The sequence below is a fragment of the Belonocnema kinseyi genome, chromosome 9 (assembly GCF_010883055.1).
Source record: "Belonocnema kinseyi isolate 2016_QV_RU_SX_M_011 chromosome 9, B_treatae_v1, whole genome shotgun sequence".
NCBI classification, from domain to species: Eukaryota; Metazoa; Arthropoda; class Insecta; order Hymenoptera; family Cynipidae; genus Belonocnema; species Belonocnema kinseyi.
Window position 1 is genome coordinate 66,624,309 of NC_046665.1, and position 24,777 is coordinate 66,649,085.

The following is a 24,777-nucleotide window of genomic DNA, read 5'->3' on the forward strand; positions in this document are numbered from 1 at the left end:
GAAAATTATATTACATTATTGAAAATTCTGTTCTTAGGATAAGAAAATAATGTTTATAACTTTAAATTCAACTATTTCGATTAACATTAACCTTTTTGCTGAAGCCTTACTCTTTTTAGTTGAAAATTGAATTGCTTTATATAGAAAATCAGTCTTTGTTTTGAAAATTCAACTATTTGGTAGAAAATCCACCTGTTTTGTAGAAATTTCGTTTATTAAAATTGAAAAGTAATTTTTTTACATGATAATTTAAATATTTCTTTTTTCGTTTGTTAAAAATTGGTCTTTTTAGTTTGAAGGTGCAAGTATTAAGTTAAAAATTGATGTAATTTTTTGAAAGTTCGTCTTTTTGGATTTTAACATTCTTAGTTGAAAATTGATCTTTTTGGTTGAAAATGCAACTGTTTTAAAGAAAACTCATCATTTTTACTCAAAAAATCAACACTCAAAATGACATTTTTTACTTTATTGAATGAAAAATCTTTGCTGGCCGAGTACTAAAATATTTTCTTGAAAATTGGTCTTTTTTGGCTTAAATTCAACAGTTTTTTATTTAAAATGAAAAATTTACTGTTTTAGTTGAGAATTAATCTTTTTTGGTTAAAAATTCAACTACTAAATAAATTTACGAAAAAAATGGCGTAAGATACCCTAACACTGAGCATTGCTCGACCCAATCTGAAAAATGTAAAATTCGACCTCAACTAAAACTATCTTTTCTCAAATAAAGGGTTTTCGGTGTATTTAAAAATAAAAATAGATTTGTAGTAGATTTATTGATTCGCTGACAATAATCTCACCAGGGCACCTTATAAAGTTGTGAATATGCTTTATATTTTTTAATAATCTAAAAAGATAAAAGATTCTTCAGAAGCTTTATAGCTCTTTAAATAATCTTTCCGAGTTAAAATGATTTAGAATCGCAGGTTTTAGTTTTCGTTTGTAGCACTTGTTAGCAAATATAGTATATATCAGTATGATTTCGAGTTAGGCTATTTAACAAATGTTGGCACTTAGTAATGAGAGGTATGAATGTAAAGAAGCAAAATCTGAAGAAAATTGTTCCCATATTAGATAGACGTGTTTGAAAGCTCGTTGTAAATTTGAGCAAGAAGCGAGTCTTCGCTGTATTCCGCCTCTGGACTTTTCAGGGATATCATGTCGTCGCTGTCCAAGGAAGAAATTCTGAAAAAGAAGAGAAATAAAAATAGAAAAATGATTTTTTGCCAACTGTTCATTATTAATTTATTATATTTCTCTACAAATTATTACCAATATCTGCGAGTTACAAAAACGTCGCTTGTTGAGCGAGACCTATGCCTATGTCTCCTAAGCATGCAAAATAAATTGATACATAATTTCATAAAACGATAAACGAAAGAGGTTTAACTCATTCGAATTTTAGATAAGTAATAATTTATACAATTTTCGAATGTGTTGAAAAAATTCAATCTTCATTGATTGAATGCAAAATTCCGATAAAAATAATTATTTTTTGGGAAAATTTACCGTGTGCTGGAATTTGAACGCTTAATACTGTCGAGTAGATTTACAATGGATGGTGTCAGAGATGGACGAAATATCTAAAAAGTAATAAGTCCATTTTTTAGATACTTTGGATTTTTCCAAAATAATTTAACTTCCTAATCTAACTAAAAATCCTAAAAATGTATTTAAAAAAATATTGTTCCTTACCGTGACTGGAGCACTTCGCATTTCACGGAGATCAATATTTCTGAAAAGATCGTGGATTATGAGCTCCTCCACACTTGGAAATCGAGGTCCCTCAAACAAATATTTCAGAAATGCATTCACCTAAAAAGAAAATACAAATATTGTATCAGCTCTTGAACAAATTTGAAATTTTTTTTTGTTGAGATTTCATACTTGAGGATATTTTTGTAGATCAGTAACATGAACTGCTGAAGGTCTGAAGGAACACAATTCGTATCCTGTACACATCTCAAACAGCATGTGACCTAAAATAGCAAAAAAAAAAAAATGAAAAACGAGGTTTGTTCCTTTTCTCCTTTTTAATTGCAAAACATTTAATTATGATTGAAAAGACCAACTAAATTTAAATAGCGTTTGAAGTTCAGGATTGCTACAAAATCTCAATTTCAAAATTTCCTGACCGCTATAATTTTTCCATTTAAGTATAAAAACAACCTTACACTTAGGAGATTTAAAATGTTAGTCCGACCAACATTTTATTCCTAAATTTATTTTAAAGACTTTTTAGTGACAACAGTCATACACAACGGGGAGAGGAGATTAGTAGATTTTACATAAGAAAATTTTATGCTGAAAAACATAGAAAATCCACTGTACATGACAACTGAAAGGTATTGCATTATCAACATAATAGAAGAATTTTTAGCCAAATAGTTTATTTTTTAACCAAAAAGACGATTTTTCTGCAAGATAATTGTATTTTCCAACCGAAAACATTGATTTTTAACAAGATAGTTGATTTTCAACAAATCAGTTAAAATTTTAACAGAAAAGTTAATTTCCAAAAAAATTGCTGAATTTAAAATGTAAAAAAAGAAGTTTTTACTAAAAGATTAAATTGTTCACCAAAAATAAGAGTTCTATACTAAAATAATTAATTTTCAACCCAAAAAAGCTGAGTTTTAAAAAACATCAATTACTTAATTTTTTAAAATTTATATTTAAAAAAACTATTTTCAAGAAATTAATTAAATCTTCAACTGATGAAATGAATTTTTAATTGAAATGTCGACAGAGAAAAACCTCTTTGATGTTGACTTTTCTACAAGAAAAATTATTTTTTCACTAAAAAAGATTAATTTTTAACCATAAGGATGGAGCTGCAACTAAAGAGATATTTTGCTATCAAGAAGAGGAAATTTCACGAAAATGCATAAATTTTGAACCAAATAGTTTAATTTTCAACCACGAAAGACTTTTAAGTCAAAAATTTAAAAAAAGTCATGCAAAATGTTGAACTTTCATCCCAAAAATATTAGTTTTGTAAAAAAAAAGTTGAATTTTCAAACCTAAAATATAGATTTTCAACAAAAAAGTTAATTTTCAACAAAGCTGTTGAGTTTAAAATTTAAAAAACTAATTTTCTACTAAAAGTTTAATTTTTCACACAAAAATATGAGTTTCCTACTAAAAATAATTGAATTTTCAATCTAAAAAGATGAGCTCTAAAAAGTCAATTAAATTTCACCTACAAGAAGAAAACAATTTTGAGTAAACAAAGAAGTGGTTTTTTAAATAAAAATAAATAAATTTAAAAAAAAACTAATTTTTAACAAATGATTTAAATTTTCAACCAAAGAAATTAATTTTTAATTAAAATATAAAAATGAATTTTTTACAAAGAAATGGATTTTCAACTAAAAAAGATTAATTTTTAACCATAAGAATGAAGTTTCAATTCAGGAGATCTTTTTTTACCAAGAAGAGGAACTTTCACGAAAATACATGAATTTTAAAACAAATAGTGGAATTTTCAACCACGAATGACTTTTTAATCTCAAGAATACTAGTTTTCTACAAACCAGTTGAATTTTCAAACCGAAAATATGGAATTTTAACAAAAAAGTTATTTTACAATCAAATTCTTGAATTTTAAAGAAAAGAAAAACGAATTTGCTAGTAAGAGTTCGACCAAAAAAAACACGAGTTAAAAAAAATGATTTAGTTTTTAGCAAAAAATTGAATTTTTAACAAAAAACGAATTTTCAACAATTTGCAATGTAGAATTTTCTACATAAAAATGAATTCTCAACAAAGAAAGATTTTTGAGTAAAGAAAAAAATAAATAATCACTAAAGAAAAAAATAGTTCCCAAAATGTTGTATTTTCATCCCAAAAGGGATGGGAAAAGTTACTTTTCAACCAAAAAGACGAAAGATTTTGAAAACAGATGAATTTTTAACAAAAAAGTTGATTTGAAAGGAAATAGTTGAATTTTCAACTATAATTATGAATCCTCAATAAATTTTTTTTTACAAAATTGTTCAGATTTAAATAAAATGATCGACTTTTCAACCAAAAAAGATGGATTTTTAATCAAAAATAGAGTAGTTTAATTGCCAGTTTAAAAAATTTCTTTTCAACTAAACATGAAACGAATTTTCATCAAAATAGTTAAATTTCCAATTAAAGAGATGAATATTCACTAACGAAATGAATTACGAACTAAAAATGTAATAGTAGCCTTTTCAATAAAAAAATGAACTTTCACCTAAAAATATAGTTGGATTTTCTTATGGGATTGAATTTATTAATTTTAACTAAGTTAATAACTTTCTTTCCACTTATAACCCGCCCCCCTTTCATGTTGCCATTTCTTTCATTTTAACTCCTTTTGTGCAATTATATTACACAAATTGACTTTTTAAAGTTTACATTTTCAAAAAATGTACTTCCAAATATCGAACATAAAATGTTTACCGAAGCAAATGGTATCCATTGAACTATGATTAACTAATCGAGAAGTAATTATGGGATGCGTTCGACTTGTAAAACTCAGAAGAGTATTTTCTAATCCAGCGAGACGTGCAACTCCATTTTGTACCACGACATTTCCAGAATGTAAATGGGTGACAGTAGGAAATCCACGTTCTTTCAGGAAAACAAGAGCCTCCAAGATTTGTCGACCCATTATTTGTATTTGGGGCAAAGTGAGGCCTCTGCCTCGGGCTGCATATTTTTGACCCCAATCTTCGTTCCAACAGTTTCTTTCAATCTGCAGAAAGAGGATTTATTAAATCTGCTTCAAATTCGAATCTTTCCAAACCAGGAGTCTAGATTTGGGATGGTTTTAATTGGAATGATCTAGATTTTAGAATTAAATATAAAACCTCTGTATGGTGGCTGTTATAATCGAGGAAAAAATTCCCAGTTTTTTCCCGGTTCACAGAAATTGTTCATGGTCGTTGCAATTAAAAGATTTCAATTCTTGAATCTACACATTTTCTCATTTGAAGATATAAAAACTAAACTTCTAAAATTAAAGGTTAAAAAATTTGTAATTCAAACGATCAATAATTTACATATATAAAATGGAAACTTTTAACCATTTTCAATTGGACAATTTTAAATTGAGTGCATTTACACTGTAAAATTTCAAATTATTACAAATGATACAGTTGAGAGATTTAATATATCTATATACATCCACACGATAATTTTCTATGCTCTAAATTGCAGAATGAATGAAAAAATTTAAAAAATTTAATATCAATTTAAGCAATCTTAAGTTAGAAACATTAAAAATTGAACGATTGCAAAGTTTTTTTTAACTGAGCACTTTTTATGTCAGAAGATACATTATTTCTTATTTTAAGTAGTAACAAATTAATAATTGTTTAATTGTTGTTTATACATAAAAACTTGATTTTTTATTGAAATATTTTTAAATATTTGCCTTAAATTATTATTTTTTTTAATCACAAATAATTCCAAATTCTGCCAGGAATCTTAAGTACATTTTTTATTATCATAAATTGTTTCAAAATCCATAAAAGGCTTAAAATTCTATTTCGATACCTTTAAAAAGAAACATTTTGTTTGAAAGATTTTTAAAACACTAAAAGTTTTTTATTAAGTTTTAATCTAAGGCTTTCAAAATCCTTAAAATGCTTAAAAATTTTATTTCATAATATTCAAAGATGTACATTTAGTTTGGAAATTTATTGGAAACTTTCCAAATTTTAAATTATTACAGTTTTTTTTACAAAATTTATTTTAAATCTTTCAAAATAAAATTTTGGAAATCATTTGAAATCTTTTGAAACATTCTCGTGAAATTAATTTTTCAAAACAAGAAATTATTCTCAATTTTCCTAGGAATCCTAATGAATTTTTTTATTCTTTTCAAACGTTGGGAAATGCTTAAAAATCTTCTATATTTTTTGTTCAAAATATTTTTAAATTAAAATTTTTAAAATATTTTCAAGTTTAAATTATTTTTAAATCTTCTCAAAAATTTTAAATATCTCCTAAACTTACTTGATTTTTTTCTACATAAATAATTGTTAAATATTTATTATGACATCAATTTTTTTATATTTTTAAATGTACTCTTTTTTATTTTTCAAAATACAAAAATTATTTAAAAGGCTTTAAAATGTAAAAAGAGATGAATTTTTAAACCAAAAAGACGAATCTTCAATAAAAGTGTTGAATTTTCAACTAAGAAATATTTTCAGTAAAGGAAAAAAATAAACTAAATTGTTGAATTTTCAGGCCAAAAATACGAATGTTCTACAGTAAAGTTATTGTTCAACCAATAAGTTATTTTGCAACCAAATATTCTAATTTTCAAGCTAAAAAGATGAACTTTCAACCATAAATATATAAATGTTTAACAAAGCAGTTGAATCATTAACCAAAAGAGATTAATTTTTCACCAAACAGTTGCATTTTTAACAAACAAAAATTCAAGTTCTACCTAAATATCTGAATTTTAAACCACCTAGAGGAGCTTTCATCAAAAGAGTTAAATTTTCAATCAAAAAGTTCATTTTCATTCAAATAGTTTAACTTTAATACCAAACTGTTGAAATTTTAAGACAAAATACGAATTTTCGACGAAAAATTATACCTGCAAAACACCTGGAATGGTCAAGAATTTTGTTCAGGATTTAGTAAATATCCTGTAATATTCCCGGTCAAAAAATAAAGTCACTGTCATTTCCCGGTTTTCCCCGGTCTCAAAAAGTTCCCGGTTTCCCAGATTTTCGATCCAGCGACCCACCTTCTCCAAAAGGACTTTAGATTTGAAACAATTTTAAATAGAGAAAAAACTTTGTTTTTAAATAAATACCCCGTAAATCAAATCCTTTAAACTTCCATGATTGATTGGCTGGACTAGAATTGCATAATTCATGCCCTCATATTCAATGAACTCGAGATCGAGAACTGGACAAATGTAAGGATGTTGTAGAGCAAGAAAAAGGTGATTGAGAACGTCCTTCGTCGAAGGGCTGATTTCCAGGGAACACTTTTGGTTTAGAGGCGTTAGAGTCAGAAGTCGATCTGTTTTTAAAGAAATGTCTCTCACCATGAACCAATGTTTATCAACTCGAGAGCCTGTAAAAATTAAAAATCGCTTACATACAAATTGTTTTAATACAGTAATGTTTAATATAAAAATGCCTTTAATAACTAATCTAAAAACTTCGTCTCGATTAAAATAATGTTATATTGTTTGAATTTAAATTTAAATTTGAAATCGACAGGGGTGTCTACTCAAATTCTGGGGAAAATCGCCTGACATTTCACGGTTTTTTCCCGGAAAAACTTGTATTATAAAATAAAAAATTATTCAATTATTATGTATTGCATTTTTGAAAACAATTCTAACCCTAAACAAAATAGTAGAATCCTCAAACAAAACAGATCAATTTTCGAAAAACGAAAATATGAATTTTCAACAACCAAAATTAAGTTTTAAACAAACAGATGAATTTTCAACCAAATATATGAATTTTTTACCTCATCAGATTAATTCTCCAAAAACAAAAATATATGAATGCTAAAAAAAAGTTCATTTTCAGACGAACAGTTAAATTAAAAACTAAATAGATGACGTTTCAAGTTAAAAAGACTAATTTTCAAGAAAGAGTTGAATTTTTAACCCCAAAAAACGAATTTTCAACAAAAAATTTATTTTTAATCAAATAGTTGAAATTTAAACACAGTAGTAAAAATTCAAGCAAAATAAATTAACTTAAAATTAAACAGTTGAATCTCTAACTCGAAAATATGAATTTTCAACAAAATAGTTGTATCCTCAACCTAATAGCATTAATTTTCGGAAAATGAGAATATGAGTTTTCAACAAGAAAGTTAATTTTCAACCAAACAAATAAATTCTGAACTAAATAGTTGAATTTGCAACCAAATAGTTCAATCCTTAACCAAACAGATTTATTTTCAATCCAAACAGTTGTACTTTAACCAAAACATATTCAATTTCTACCGAAGGAGATTAATTTTTTAACTAAAAAGATGAACTTTCAACAAAATAATTAAATCCTGACCTAAAATACTTTAATTTCCAAAAACGCAAATATGAGTTTTTAACACGAAAATATGAGCCTACAACAAAAAAGTTAATTTTCAACCAAATAGTTAAATTTTCAAGAAAATAGTTGAATCATTGACCAAAACAAATTATTTTCAACCAAACAGTTGAATTTATAAGAAAAAAAAAGAAAATGAAATTTCTGCCGAACAAGTGAATTTTTTAACCAAAAAGACGAATTTCAACAAAACATTGAAATTTTCAAACTCCTTGATATTTCCCTGAGGGAAATTTTCAGTTGAGTAGACACCCTGATCTATTTAAAAAATGGGTGAACTTGTCTCATTGTTCCTGGGTCTCGATTTCAATAATTCAGAACTATTCTCATTTAATCTCCGTATTTATAGACATAGACCTGAATAAAATTGATTTTATATACCGATATTGTTAAGCTGCTTAAGTAAACTGTAACGAGACGTTCCATGAATGTAAGTGGTACAAATCGATAGGGCACGATCTCTCGATCGCTTTTCCATTTCCACGTATTCTCCAACGTCGTCACAACCGGAAGGTCCATTTCCCAGGGCAGTGTATTGATGTTTTCCATTTCTAATTAAAAATTAACATGTAAAAAAACTATAAACTAAAATTATTAAAGAGAAAAAAATCTTAAAAAGACTTAAATTAAATTTATTTAGAAATTCATCAGTTATCAAAGTTCAATTTTTTTAAATGGGTTGAGACAAGTACCTCTCATCATTATCACTAATTGCTCGGAATTGAGTTTCCTCTTCTCTCGGTGGTGTATAATCACGTGCTTCGGTTCTTGACACGCGAAAACAGATTAAGTTCACGGAGCAAGAATTTTTAGAGCCTCTGTGAGACTTTTTAATAAGCCACAATGACCTCCTACTGTAGATGTTTCATTCGAAATGAGAATCATTCATTACAAATTCAATTTTCATTTTTGTTAAAAATCTCTTTTTAGGTAAGATGATAATTTTTTAAATACTTTCATTGTTAAAAAAATCAGTGATGGGTAAATTACTTTTAAAATGGAACTAATTATTGGTAAAGTTACATCACGAAAAAAGTACCTATCGTTACCATTTTAATCACTTTTGCATTTTCGAAATATACATATCAATGATAAACGTATAGACTGAATCCATTTCAAATCAGACAGGTTCTCCATTTGACGCCACAGAATCCATCAGGGATGAAATGTGTAGTTTTGCACAGGAAATTAGGTGATACGTATTTTCCCGATTTGCGAAACAAAACAAAAAAGTTCTAAAAAGTTAAGCGTATTTGAATTTTGTGATTTTTATTTCAAAAAAACTATACATTTATTATTTAAACCAATATAAAGTTTGACCTAGTTGAGAGATTTATCGTCTTTTTTTAAATTTTGATAGCGTTGTTTGTCTTCGTTTGAAATGCGACTTTTGATGATGAATTTGTACATTTATAAGGAAGACATCTTATGAGTTGTATGCGGGTTAAACTGCTTTTGTGGCCAAGAGATTTTTTTCATAAAATCTAATTTTCTAATTTTTCTTTTAAAAAACGGCAGATACGAAAAAATGTTAAGATAAAAATTTGCACATCTAAAAAGATTCGATGAAAATTTAATCTTCCTCTTCTGCAAGATCTTGCATCGTTTACGAAAAAATTATATTTTTAGGAAAAAAATTCCCCCTGACTTAAAAATGGTCTAGCCTACATAAAGCTGATAGGCTTCCTTTCTTCTATTAGCCTGATTTTTTCTTTAATATTGGGAAAAATAAGAAGGTGGGGTTTCCAGAAAATATTTTTTTCATGTTCTGATTTAAAAAAAATGTCTGGAAAACCCTATCGTTTTTATTCTTCTTTATTTTGTTTTACAGTGTCTCCTAATAGAAGAAAATTAGATTTTTGACAACAAATCTTTCACCACAAAAGTTGTTTAAGCCGCAAAAAACTCACAAGAAGTCTTCATTTTGAAAACCAAAGCACAACATTCAAATACACATAACTTCGTATGCATTTTTTTATACTAATCGGAAAAATATGGTTTCTTCTAATTTCCTCTAAAAAAGAACCCATTTCGTCCCCGAGAAATTCTGCGACTCCAAGTTTAGAAAATGCCCGATTTTAAATGGATTCAGTCTATACCGTCTATACTAAGGAAAATATTTAACGCTTATTTCTATCTGTATTCAAGACTCACTTTTCTTTCTCAAATTACTGTTTAGTTGCATTTTAGTCACTTTTGAGGTTTTCGTAGCCCCGGGTAGAAACGTTTGTCGTTTCAGTCGGGTACGTGTCTGTCCGTCAACCCGTCTGTCGTATTTATTTCCAAGGAGGGCACGTGATGGGAAATTATGGGTGGTGAAGTTATAGAAGTAAGGTGAAATGAGTAGAGGGGAAGTATGGGAATTAAGAGGAAAGGGAGAGAGAAGTAGGTGAAGTAGAAGAAATTAGGAAAATGAGAGGAGGGAAATTACAGAAAGTGGAGGAAGAGGTGGTAGAGCCAGTGAGGGGAAATTAGGAGAGAGGAAGTGAGTGGAGAAGTATGAGAATAAGCGGAGGGAAAGTAGGGGAAGTGAGTGGAGATTAGAGAAAGGCTCGTAGGGGAAGTAGTAGTGAGGGTAAATTAGGGGTATTGAGGAGAAATGAGGGGATGAGAAGTGATGGGAAGTAAGTAAAGGGAACGCAGGTAAGTGATGCGAAACTAAAGGAGGTAAAATATGGGAAAGTATGGGCAGTGAGGGGAGGCGAATCAGCTGAAAAAGGGCAAATGAGGGGATATGAGCGGAGGGAAAGCATGGGAAGTGAGGAAGAAAGTAGGCGAAATAGGGTAAATGTGAGGAGAAGTAAGGGAAATGAGGGGTAGGGGAAATTATGAAAATGAGAGTAGGGGAAGCGAGGTAATATTGGGGAGGGGAAGTAAGCGAATTGAGTGAGTGAGGAGAAGTATGGTAAATTATTAGAAATGAGAGTGACTAACGGAGGGAATGTGAGTGACTGGAGAACTTAGGAGAGGGGAAATAAGAGGATAAAGAAGTCCGGGAAGAGGAAGGATAAGGGCAAAGTGAGAGAGGAAGTGGGGGAATTTAAGGAGCGTAGAGGAGGGGAGGTTTGAACGAATTAATTATCGTCTTGATAGGCTAAAAAATCTTGCTTTGCAGGCGCGCGGCGCCTATTTTGACTAATTTTTTCAGATATTCACGTATTCATATTTTTTTCTTTTCAATATATAAATATTGTTACTGAAATAATGCAAATAAATTACCAATTCGTTAACAATTTACAAAAGTACCTTCGTCACCAAAAAAAGTAACTAGTTACTTCCCATCATTGATAAAAAATGTATTTACATAATGTGTCGATCGGACGAGACTCAAAAATATTTGGAAAAAAAATGATGGAGAAAAATAACAACGAATTTTCCTTATTAAACTCAGACATTTTATTATATAACAAATATTTTTAATGGATGTTGAAAAATTAAATTTCAAATTATTATACTTTTATACCAAAAAAATTTGAAATATAATTGTAGAATGACTTTTAGCTTAAAAATGTAATATTTACAAGTTTTTAATTTTAAACTTCTTAAGTTTCAAGTATAGAAGTATAGAATTTAAAAGTTTGGATTCTCTATCAAAAATTGTTAACAATATTCGTATAACCAGAGAAATTTATAAAATTATATAAACATAAATGGATTTAACTATTTCCGGAGATTGTAAATATATTATTTTTAAGTGACTATGAAACGTCCATTAATTACGTAAGGATGATTTTAAAAATTTTATGCAAAACTTTTACGGAATTGAACGATATTTCCACAGCGTTTCAGGGGTTTAAAATTATTTCAAGGGATTACAAAAGTTTTAGCGTATTCCAAACGATTCAAAAGCATTACGAGAGATTTCGTAGATTTCAAATGATTTTAAAATATTTCAAGAATTTGAAGAAACTTCTCATTTCAATTTCAGAGAGAATCACAATTTGTAAAGGGATTTTGTTAGATTTTAAGAGATTTCAAAAGAAGTCACGGAATTTCGAAGGATTTAAAGAGATACCGAAGTATTTTAACTAATAATGTTGAAGCGTGCCGAGTGATTTTAATAGGATTTCGAAGATTGGAAGAGATTTCATAAAATTTCAAAGGATTTCATGGGATTTTAAAAGATCTGCAAAGATTGGAAAATGTTTTAAGGGTTTTATATGGGATTTCGACTAATTCAAGCGATTTCAAGGATTTCAAAAGATTTAAAAAGATTATAACATGATTTAAACTGATTTACCAAATTTTCAAAATAAAAAACTTATTTTGGTACATGATAACTTGAAAATGATTGCAGATAAATATATGAAATTTGGAGAGCTTATTTTCACCACTAATACCTCGAAACTGACCAAAGGATATCTAAAAATAAATATTGCATGATTTTTAGTACTTTGTAATATTTTAAAAATCGAATTTTATTGTCAAATTATAATATTAAAAAACTTCATAAAAGAATAAGGAAGTTATGGCCATTTATATTATACTAAAAATAAGTTTTTTAACCAATATTTTCTAAAAAACATGAAATTTTTCTTGAATTTTCAAATTTTTTAAAACTGTTTCAGCATGCCATCCCACAACTTTTGCCCTCAGCTCCCTCCCTAAGTAAAGATTCGTAAGATTTCCTGCACCCTCTTCCTAAAAGCAGCCTTACGTCATTAATGGACTCTCCCCTATTTGAAAATAAAAAATCCAATCGGGACAAAACGCGCAAAATCAACAATTTTTAATCGTCCACATAATCAACACCCTAATCATTAGGGTCAGCCGAAAACTCAAAATGATTAGATTAATTGGTAATGTCACTTAAAAGTTTCATTCTGGCATTAACAAATTTTTCGTGTAGGGTAAACATTTTTTGTTTCCAATTTTTTGGGGCGCAGTATATGGAACTAAGTAACCGTAGACGCAGACAAAATAAGAAATCGATTTTTTAAATTAAATAATGAAACACGTATATATTTTCAAGTTTGAAATAAAATTTATTTATATTTTTTACGGATCCTGAATCATGAGCCATTTTTACACAAAATCCGTAAAAATTCGTTTACACAGGATAGTAGACTATTTTATTGTGCCTCTTTTTTGTACGAGAAACAAATTCAAAGTTTTTTTCGTTTTTTAGTTATTTAAGGAAAACAACCATTTTCAACGAAAAAAGAATCAATACTTTTTTGCATTCAACTCGCTAGATTTTTGTCGGGAATTGATATTTTTTCATGAGAATTTTATGTAACATTCTTAAACATATTCTACGACTGTTAGAGTGTTTATCTTATTATAAAAACATTTCAGAGATGTTTAGTGAATTTACAAAAATATTTTCTTCGAAATCTGGGATGCATGTATATAAACGAGAAAGTTGTATGAGGAAGTTTCAAATTTTGACAACTTTCAGTGAGAAAAGTCTTCCTTAGAGATTAAAGGAGTTTTTCCAAAAAGTTTTCGATCTTTAGTCATTAGAGGGAAAAAGTGAGAACGATGTGGAAATTATGTACGGCGTGCTAACCTCGATTCGATACGCGAGAACTTAGCGCCACCCCAGTGGGCACAAAATTTGTCGACGTCTTTACGACATCGTTACGACATATTTACGACAACTTTAGGACAATCTATGTCCATGTCGTTTCGGTGTCTTTGCGATATCGTAAAGACATCGTCAAATCATACGACTTATTTACGATATCGTAAAGACACCTTAACGACATGGAAATAGGATGTCGTAAAGTTGTCGCAACGATGGCGCAACGATGTCGTTAAGATGTCGCCAAATTTTGTGCCCACTGGGACGGGTTGACGTACATTGACGTACGATCCAAGTCGAGGTTATCAAGCCGTACATAATTTTCACATCACTCTCACTTTTTTCCCCTGATGACAAAAGATCTAAAACTTTTTGGAAAAACTTCTTTGATCCCTAAGGAAGATTTTGCTCACTGGAAGTTGTCAAAATTCGAAACTTCCTCACACAACGAAAAACGAAAAAAAACATTGAATTTGTTTGTCGTACAAAAAAGATGCGCAATAAAATAGTCTACAAGCATTGATGGTGAACACTCAAATTTAAACAATTTTCCAAATTTGCTCAGCGGACAATAATTCTCCATGTGTTCGAGCGCTAAGGTGGTTTTTGCATCCGCCCCTTCAATTAAAAGAAAAAAATTGGTTTGAAACTTACAAATATGTACGTGTTTCTTTAGTTTATTCCCGAGTAAAAAAGCTCCGACTTAGTTCGACTTGGTTATGCCTTGAGTTCATCTCCAAGACATCGATATCTGGCTGCGTCTCAAAACTGAGCCGAGACATAGGCCTTCGTCTTACTTCTATGGTCACGACAGGTAAAACGGTGCTTATTCGTCTCAAGACGAGCCTTGTCTTGGCTAAGATTACATTTACTTGTCTCAAGAAAGCCTATCTTAATACGAACATTTTTCGGTACATAAATGAGATTAAAATTGTTGAATGAAAAATTTGCAATTATTAAATTAGTTATTTTTCATTTAAAAATTCAGAAACTGTGGATCTGAACGAGTCTAATCCTTTAACATTTTCTTCAAAAAAATGAAAATTATAACTTTCTAGAAGGATCTCCAAAGCCGTTAGAAATACGTAAAAACAAACAACATTTTCGACATCATCGTCAAACAAGTATAATACAAATAAAAATCCATAAATAAGTTGATTGAAAAAACGGTCAGAATGACCCTTTTTGTTAGGAGAGGTATACAATCCAAGTTATAAACCGCTCGTTTGGCTCAAGAGATAAATTTATGTCTTCAAGACATAGAAACTTGTCTCCAAGACATGCATTGAAGCCTGGCTCCGTCTCAAAACTGACACATGCTCAAGTCCAACTTTTCGACTTCAGCATGTCTTGATTGGGGGCAATTCATGTGAAACTTAAGTCGAAGCATTTTAACTCGGGTTAAAAAGAGCACAAAAAGAATGTTTTTGCAATCCTAGGTATAAATGAACAAAATTGTATTTCTCTTCAGTTTTTGAAATATTATATTTCGATGGAAAAAAAATGTTTTTACTTTTATTTCATCTAAAGTTATTCACTTCCATAAACGTTACCCAAAAAAATGGAAAACAATGTTCTTTTACACACAGAAAAACATTGAAAAAAAATTAAAATTATCAATCGACTAGCTTGCTGGTGAGAAGTATTTTGAAGTTTTTATTTTTTCCTAATGCCACAAAGAAACTTTTTAGTGCTGTTACCAAAGAATCTGATCATTTTCAGTTTTTGAGACCCACTGCACTGATAATCATATAAAAAATAACAATTATACAATTTATTTATTCACTGGATGATACCTTCGGTTACTAATTTTTTGCGGATCAGCAGACCTACGAGTGTTCAAATTTGGAGTAATATTTATATGACGATCGTACACCATTTTTACAAAATACCTTCAAGAAAAGGCAACTAATTTCAGAAGAGACACTCAAATCGAAATATAAGAGATTAGATCAAAAACTGAGTAATTCTGAACCTCAGCAATCGAATAATATTCATGATTTGTTTGCAAACAGAATTGTGGAATTGGTGAGAAAGAAAACAATTCGTTGAACATTGGAAAAGGTAAATGTGTCATCTCGATATCGACCGTATTTGAATTTAATTTTTAATTCAGTGAACTTTAGCTTTCGAGCAATCAATAGTGAAGTTGTGTATACTGATTATAAAAAAAGTCGGGGTTAACACAGCAGCCACTCGAGCCAGACAAGGAGGAAAGAAGACAATACGGCACTCAGAAGAACAATGACGACCGACATTCAAGAGTCCAGATACGTGTACCGAACTCACATTATCTCTAAAGCTCGTTTCTTTTGAGCAAATAGTGCAAAATTTCACTTCTCTCTATTTGCTAGAATTCTCACAATGGGTCCATTTTCCTAATGCTACTTTCCAGATTTATATTGACATGTATCCTAAATCTAGGTTCCTGGGTCTCCAGGTGACAAATTTATTTAGTTTATAATAATGACCGAGAGATAATGATATTTTTCATTTATTTTATAAATTTTTCGATAATGTGACATCCTTTGTGGAAGCTCCCTATATAAAATAAATTTAAAATATCCGTGCTTTATCCACTATGTACAAAAAAAAAGAAAGAGGAAATAGGGTAATTTTTCAAAAAATAGTGGAGTAATAGATGAATAAATTCTTTTGAATAAAATTAATGAAGTTTTCAAAAAAAAATAATAATCAATTTTAAACAAAAAAGTTGAGTTTTCTTGCTAAAAAGACGAATGTTTTAGAATTATTTGACGAATTTTTTGTCAAAAAGATGAATTTTCAACCCAAAAAGACGAATTTTTAATCAAAGATTTCAAATATAAGCTAAGAAGCGAATTGTTTATAAAACATTTAAGTTTTAAACCCGAAAAGATGAAATTCCAATAAAAAAGACGATTTTTCAACAGAAGAGTTGAATTTTCAACAAAGAATGATTTTTTATGCCAAGAATGAAATAAAATGTATCCAAATAGTTGAATTTTTAACCAAGAAGGTGCGTTGTCTATCAAGAGATGAATTTTCGACGAAAAAAGACGAGTTTTAAATAAACTATTTGCGTTTTCAATTTGAAAAGTCGATTAAAGAAAGAAATCACATTTAATAACGAAAAAATTAATTTTCAAAAAGAAAACTAATTTTCAATAAAATGGTTTAATTTTATAGCAAAAAAAAAAATTAATAACCAAATAATTCCATCTGCAACCGATCAGTTGAGTTTTCACGCCGGCAAGACGAATTTTTCACAAAAAAGTTTTATTTTTAATGAAGCAATTGAGTTTTCAAACTCGACAGAAGAGTCGAATTTTCAACCAACAAAGATTTTTCAGCCAAGAAGAAAATAAATGCAACCAAATTGATGAATTTTCAATCCACAAAGACAATTTTTCTGCAAAAAATCTAAGACATTCCATCTAAACGATGAGAATGTAAAAAATTGAATATTGATACTAAAAATATGAATTTTCAACAAAAAAGGTTCTTTTTAATCGAACAGTGGAAATTAAAAAAAAAAAATTTGTTCCGCAAGATATGAATTTTCAAGTAAAAAAGAAGTATTTTTAACCAAATAGTACAATTTTTAACAACAAAGATGAATATCCAACAAAAAAGTAAACTTTCAACCAAATAGTTTACTTTTTTTGCAAAATAGTTAAACGGTCAACCCAAAAAAAAAAGAATTTTCAACCAAAAAGATGAGCGTTTTACCAATAAAGACAAATTTGTGGATGGGTTCAGTTTTCAGTTAAAATAAGTTATTTGCAAAAACAACCAAAATGAATCTTTAATAAATAGTTCAATTTTCAACAAAATAATTATATTCGCAGACAAAAGAGATTAATCCTGAACAAAAATATAATAGTAGACTTATCAATTAAGAAGAATTAATTCTCAACCAAAAATAATTAGTTTTCTACCGAGCGTTGAATTTTCATTCCAAAATGACGAATATGCTATACAAAAAGACAAATATCCAACCAAACAGTAGAGTTTTTGATTAAAAAAAGATGCCTCGTAAACAAAATAGTTTCATTTTCAACAAATAATTAAATTTTTAACCAAAAGAGACAATTTCTTAACCAAAAATACAATAGTAAACTTTTTTAATTGAAAAGAACTAACTTCAACAGCAAAAAATGATTTTTCGATCAAATTAGGTAATTTCAATCGAAAAGAAAGAACTTTCCACACACAAAAATTTGAATTTTCAACAAAGTAATAAAATTGTTAACCAAAAGAGATAAATTGTGAAACATAAAGATACTAGTAGAGTTATCAATTTAAAAAAATTAACTTTCAACCAAAAATAGTTGGATTTTCTTATTGTTTTCTACGAATTCAGTTTGAATTTCGAAAAAGCGAAAAAAGGGGGAAGGGGAGAAAATTTCTTGAAAACATGTGGTAAAGAGGAATTCTTGAAAAAAGCGGGAAAGGGTGGCAAGAAGTGTGAAGTTTGAACTCAACACACTTATGAAAGGATAGATTAAAAGTATCTATTTTCATAAATTTTTTAATACTTCTCAATTTTGATACCGTCCTTAATTTATTTCCGTTGTCTTAACTGACCTAGGATATCAGATACGATAAAAAGGGAATATGCAGTTTAGGAATTTAGAGTGGATTTTGTGATTACCTAACTTCGTTTTGTTCTCGACAGCCTCTGGCAGCGGAAACTCGGTTGAAGAGAATTTTGGCAAGACTGTCGATTTTGGTGGTGAGTGGGTAGCTTTTTTCTTCCTCGCTCTCATCTTCTTCAATGCTGACACTTCGACCTCTTCGGAGAACACCCCTCTCTGTTACTATTGCTTCCGAATCAAACTCGATGGCGCTATGCGTCCTACGACCTGCATTTCTTCTTTTTCTACGAAGTCCTGGTCTCTCTTGGCAAAATCTGTCATGACCTGTGACCTCAATTTCTTTGCGATATTCACAATCATCCTTATTCTTACTGAAATTCTGGTAAAGGTTGAACATCTTCTAGTGATTTACTGAGAGTGTATTGAATGTTTTGGTCCCAATAAATTGGATCTAGAATCAAGAAGTTTTGAAACACGCTTATAGAATACAGAAAATAAATGTTTGGAACGAAATTTTCATAAACTAGTTTTCAGAACAATTTGAATTTAGTAAAAGCCGGGAATTAAAATTCAAATCGAATTTTGGTGTTGAAATTTTTTTAGCAATTATTAAATTTTGTTTGTATTATTTGTTTTGTATTATAATAGAAAGGGGCTTAAGATATTGTTTTGGTTTTCTTATTAATTGACTTTATATGACTTCAGGTGTCTTCGTAAGACTTCACAACGACATGATTTCAAATACCGCTAGCAATGAATCAGTTTTCATTCAACTGAAAATGTATGAATTCCTTATAAACTTTTTAGTGAACATTTTATTTTAGTTTTCGAATCACTGACAAATTTTTCCGGGTCATAAACTCTTTTCTAAGAATTTTAGATCCTTGAAGATTTTTAAATATCATAGTCATACTTCCTACATAATTAAACATCATTGTGAATTGTCATATATCTTAAAAATTTAATTGTTTTAATACTTAATCCATTTTTCTCAACTGCCCTTTTATTTAATTATATTCTTGTGTTACTATATTCAAATTAGAATTTTAGAAAATAGTGCTTGAAATGTATAGGGTTTTCAATTTTTTAGGTGAAAGGCTTTTGTGTTTGAAATAAAAAATTTTTTAAACAATGTTCTTGATTTTTTATTTTATTTCTCTTCATTTTTTATTTAAGACACGAATTACGATCCAAATTCTGATAATTTTCAGTTTCAATACTTTTGAATTTTAAACTTCTGCAGCATTTATGTTTTATTTTTATACGAATATATATATAGTTTTTAATTTGGGGTAGGCGCCATCGAATTTTCGATCAATTTAGCTATTCCAGTATGAATTAAATTATTATTTATGCATTAGGATCACATTTTCTTGAATTTAAGATTTTTTAAAATTAAAATTAAAATCTCAAATAGTACCGAAAAATGAGATTATTTCGGTAGGTATGCTTTTAAATTATATTTGTTTCCTAACAGAAATTAAAATTTAATACAATAAATTTAGAATACATAAATAAAAATTTTAATTCTCTTTAACGGCAGACATTCAATTTTTTACAACGAAATTCTTGAAAATTAAAAAAATCACGAATCTAAGGATCAAATTCCAATTTGTTGTTCAAATTTGTTCTTTAGATTCTTGATATTTTAAAGAATTTCGCAGCTATCACATGCTATCACATGTGTCTGCATTCGAATTAGATTGTTTCAAAATTTGTATGAATTAAATTTAAAAAAATTTAACAGTAATTCCTAATGAAAATTTCAGTTCATAAATAACAAAAATTTCCTAATTGTAATAATGTTTAATATAAAGATTTGGAAATTTAAATCTTCGAAATATATAATTACTCTCAAAATTGATTTAAATAATGTTAATGACTTCCTATTAGAATAAAGTTTCTAAGTTGATAGTTTCAAATTTTAATATGAGATGCATTTAGATTTAGGAAGTTTTTAATTGAAAGTCTCTTAAAATTTTGAATTTGTAAAAATTCTAAAACTTCTATATTTGAATAATTGAAGGTATTTTAGGGATCATGGCCCGAAAGGAGGTCAAAAAAGGGTAAATAGGTAAATTTTTCACGAAACAAGGGTAAAAGATGGGATGGATGAAACATTTATTTTTATACCAAAAAAAAAAAGAAAAACTCTTTTAATAATAAATGTTATATTTTTTAATAGTTTCCAGAGTTTTGTTATTATTTTTTCAAGTAAAAAATTTATTTTTAAAAATTGGATAACTAGACCGTAAGAAATGCATTTAAGGTGATATAAAAAAGTCCAACAAAAAATAAAATTTGTTAAATAAACTATTAAATATTTCTTTCCAAGATTTGTCATTTCGCCCTTGCTATAATTAATACTTTAAATTTAAATTTGAAGCTACTCTTTTAAATGATTTCCAACCTAAATAAACAATATTTCAAATTTGAGCGCCTAAAATGTTTTATATTAAAATTTTTTTAAATTTATATAGATTCAGCATACAACTATTTCAGTCTGAAAGGTTTATTTAGATCATAAATGGTTAAGATTGAAATCGGTCTAATTAACATTTGTAAAATTATAATTGGTAAGCTTTAAAAAATCAATTTGAGGCTGCTCACCACTCCTATTTAGATCTAAAATTCAAGTGGCTCAATTTTCAAAGATTGACTTTAAATTATTGAAGTTAGAACATTTTTTAACTTTACACATTACTTTTAACTGTTTCAGTTTTACTTGTTAAAAAAGGTTTCATCTAGATATTTCTTTCAAGATTATATTTTCTTAATTGAGTATGTATTTTTTAATACTTGAAACTTGTTGCACTTATACAGCTATATTTGTGTTACGATATATTGTTCATGATTTTGCACTTTATGTATTTTTCAATAATTTATTCGAATGCTTCAATGTTCTACAGATGCATTTGATTAGTTCAAGAAAAAAATTTATTTTAATTAGAAAAATTAATAACAGTGAACCCTAGATATCGGGTCCGCTGATAGAGTTCTTCCGAGAATTGACGCCGCACCACAAGTAGGAGTAAAAGGAGCTGCGCGGGGTTAGCGGCGGTCGCTCATACGTGAACAAACAAAAGCTTTTTCTACGAAACGGCCCTATATCTGGGTAATTCCCCGGCAGGGTCAGCCCCAAAGCCGGCCCAGCCTCAGAGTTTTACTGTAATTATATTTTTGAGAAGCTTAATCATTTTAAAAGTCTAAATGTAAGTTAAAAAATTAAACTTTCACTACATGCGGTAGCATATTCTGAAAGGTTTCCGAGAATAGGGAGAAAAGGGAATTTAAAAACAAAGAGGAAACGCAAGGGAATAGAGGTAATACTCTGAAATTTCACGGTGAAACTCTTTAAAACTAAATTTAATTTTTTCAAGTTGGTATGCTTCGAACTATAGTAAAACTCGGAGACTGTATGGGTTTTGGGACTAGCGGTGGTAGGGAACAAATTCGACAGAGAAAGCCGCTTCGGATGAAAATGCTTTTGTTTATTCACGCCTGAGTGTCCACCCAACACACCCCATGCAGCTCCTTTTACTCCTACCTGCGGCGCGGTGTCAATTCTCGGACGGGATATAATCGGGGGGGTTTATATCTGAGTTTGACTGTAATTACATTATGATAATTGGATTTTGAAAGTGTTCGCATTTGTAAATTCTTACGAGAACGAGTTAAACACGATAATTTAAAATTAAATAATTAGATCTTTTAAATTGTATAAACATTCTCATTTTTAAGGTTTCAATTTAAGAAATTACTGTCTTCATTTTTTTTGTTTTAATTCATTCTAGGGCCATTTATTAAATTTATTAAAACTGAATATTATTAAAGCAAAACAAGGTAGACTACTTAAATCTAAGTTTTCAAAAAATGTAAACTGAATATCAAGGCTTTCAATATGAGATTTTGTAAGACCTAGTAGTGAAATTGTTCTGGCATTTTATATATTTAAATTTGAAACAACAGTATTGTAAAACTCAAAATACTGGAAACTACCAAAAATTAAGAAATTTCAAACCAAATATTTCCTGATTTAGGCTGTCCAAGGAAAATACTTTAATTTCAAGGCCTTAATAATTAAAGTATTTTAGAAATGCGCTTTAAAACTATATTTTTAAATTGAAATTATAAAAGTTTTAAAGATCATAAGTATATTTATAAATATGTACCACAAGCATGGGGTCCCAAGTGATATTCAAAGTGATTGGGTAGATTTTTCTAAACTAAAAAAAATGATTTGATAATTCTTTAATCCGAAATGACAAATATCCAACAAAGATATCAGTCTTCGTCCAAAAAAGAGTTCTCTAACCAAAAAGTTAATTTGCAAACAAGAAAAATGATTTCTATGCCATAAATATGAATATTTAACCCAAACGGATTAACTTTGAATCAAATAGCTGAATTTTTAACCAAAAAGATGAATTTTCCACCAAGAAGATTAATTTCCTACGAAAATAATATATTTATCAATAATATATTTATTTAGCCCTCTATAATATATTTCCCTCGCGCTACGCGCTCAGTCTTTGTATTTCCCCCACCTTTGTACACACATTATTTAAAATTAAAGGTCAACGCATCGATAACTGTAATTTGGTGGTTGTGAATTATCTATTGTTAAAGCTCCTTTAGCACTAACGAAAACATTCCCATTACGTATCTCGTGTTTCGTACTCGATTTCGTGATCTGGCATGTTCCATTTTGTCCAAAGTGTGAACTTTTATACATTAAGTTTAACACTATTTTATCAAATGTATATTATATTTATTTCTGTATCCCGGTCCTGGACTGCTTATTTAGATATTGTAAAATAATCTAAAAATGTTATTTTTCATGACTACTTTCTTATTTGCGCCTTATTTTGTACTAATTTTTAAATTTTTGTACTAAATTTTTTTAAAATGGTGGATCTAATATGGTTGATGAACACACAAAAAACTGCTCGATTTGGATCAATCTCGGCACTTACGGGGTTTTGGGATCGCTGAATCCGAATTTGAAGGCAAAATTCAAAAATTCAAAATGGCGGATATTTTCGTCCATCGTTTAAAATTTTTAAATTTTGTCTTTACTTTCGAGTTCAGCGACCGCACAAGCCCGTAAGTACCAAGATTTATCCAAATTGAGCCGTTTTTGTATTTTCGTTCGCCATATTGGATCCGCCATTTTGGATTTCTTAATTTTGACTTCATATTCGGATTTAGCGAACCCGAAAACCCCAGGATACAAATTTTCAGGATAAAAAATTTTCCTGCCATTTTGGGCACTTTTTGTCGAACTCTCTCTGCCAACGAAGGGGTTAATCAAAGTGATAAATGACAAATTTGTTGATCTTTTTTCATTGCACAAGTTTTGTCTAACCATTTTTCCCCGTATTTTGCATAGTTTGACCGCAAAATGTAATTTGATTTTCCATTATTTTTTTATGATCTCTAAATTTAAATTTTTGATTTTTCAAGAAAATTCAAAAAGTTGTTATGATAATCTTGTAGGGCATTCAGAAAGCAACATTTCCCTTCCCTTGACTTTTTTCATATCGTGCGTTATTCGGGTAAAAATGTGCACTTTCGTTTTTTGTTTTTTTTTTTTAATTTTTTAAGTGCTATAAGTCTGGTAATTTTTTTTACCAACAAAAGTCATAAGGAGAAATTGTATGTCTTTTTGAGTGCTGCAAATAACCGTACGGAGAATTTTTAATCTTCAAAAAAGTGATCTAACAAATATTCAAAATGCGCCCACTTTTTGATACCCAAAAGGACTGGCTAACGAACTTACCTTTAGTAATCGTGCTAACAAACTAAAAATCTACAGACAGACAAATAAGCAGACACATTCGTAAAAACCTGTTTTTCGGATTCAGGGGGCCTCAAAACGTGGAGGGTCAAATTGTACACAAATCTAATTCCTTTTCTGATGATAATGTAAAAAAATGAACTTTTTACAAAGCAGTTCAAGGTTCAACCAACTAGTTGAATTTTCAAAACAATAGTTGAATCCTCCATATAAAATAAGCATTTTGAACAAAATAGTTAAATTCTTAACCAAAAAGGATGAATTTCTTACCAATAAGATGAGTTTTCAACAAGAAAAGATCATTTTTAAAATGAAAACATCGATTTTAAAAGCAAAAATAGAAAAGTTACATTTTCAGTTAAAGTTAATTCCAAACAACACTATAAAATTAAAAATTTTCAAACAATCAAAAAATAAGAAATTTCAAAACAAATATTTTCGAATTTAGGCCTTAAAAGCAAAAAAACTTTAGTGCGAATACCTTAAACATTAAACTGTTTTAGAATCCTACGTTCAAAACTATAATTTTAAATTGAAACCATACAAGTTTTCAGGATCATTAATATATTTGAATAAGTATCATTATCATTTAGCATTGAGTGACTTCACTGTCATTCTCACCGTTAAAAATTAAACAATTCCAAACTATGTTTAAAAATTAAAGTATTCTAAAATTAGGATTTTCGAATTGAGTCGTTAAAAACTCTTAATTTTCAAATTGTGCATCATGATTTTTAAAATTTAATCGTTGTAATCTAAAATGCAAAATACAAAATTTCCGCGCAATAAATACTAGAT

At 28.8% G+C, this 24,777-nt stretch overlaps 1 protein-coding gene across 7 annotated transcripts in view; it reads right to left on the bottom strand.

Annotated features, from left to right (window-relative positions):
* Window positions 1-757: 757 nt before the first annotated feature.
* The window catches only part of LOC117180759 (slowpoke-binding protein), a 24,466-nt gene continuing 446 nt past the window's right edge, over window positions 758-24,777 (bottom strand). Inside the window, exons 2-10 of one of the 7 annotated variants that reach the window (XM_033373251.1) lie at window positions 23,962-23,991; window positions 18,236-18,630; window positions 8,454-8,623; window positions 6,812-7,077; window positions 4,435-4,729; window positions 1,888-1,979; window positions 1,696-1,815; window positions 1,510-1,583; window positions 758-1,185 (exon numbers count right to left, since the gene is read on the bottom strand). In XM_033373251.1, coding sequence (XP_033229142.1) covers window positions 1,071-1,185; window positions 1,510-1,583; window positions 1,696-1,815; window positions 1,888-1,979; window positions 4,435-4,729; window positions 6,812-7,077; window positions 8,454-8,623; window positions 18,236-18,576 — 1,473 coding nt within the window. In that variant the 5' untranslated portion in view covers window positions 18,577-18,630; window positions 23,962-23,991 and the 3' untranslated portion in view covers window positions 758-1,070. Of the gene's footprint in view, window positions 1,186-1,272; window positions 1,330-1,509; window positions 1,584-1,695; window positions 1,816-1,887; window positions 1,980-4,434; window positions 4,730-6,811; window positions 7,078-8,453; window positions 8,624-8,764; window positions 8,927-15,395; window positions 15,556-18,235; window positions 18,631-23,961; window positions 23,992-24,777 lie in introns of those variants that run through there. The other 6 variants (XM_033373254.1, XM_033373255.1, XM_033373253.1 and 3 more) reach the window with 6 other exon arrangements.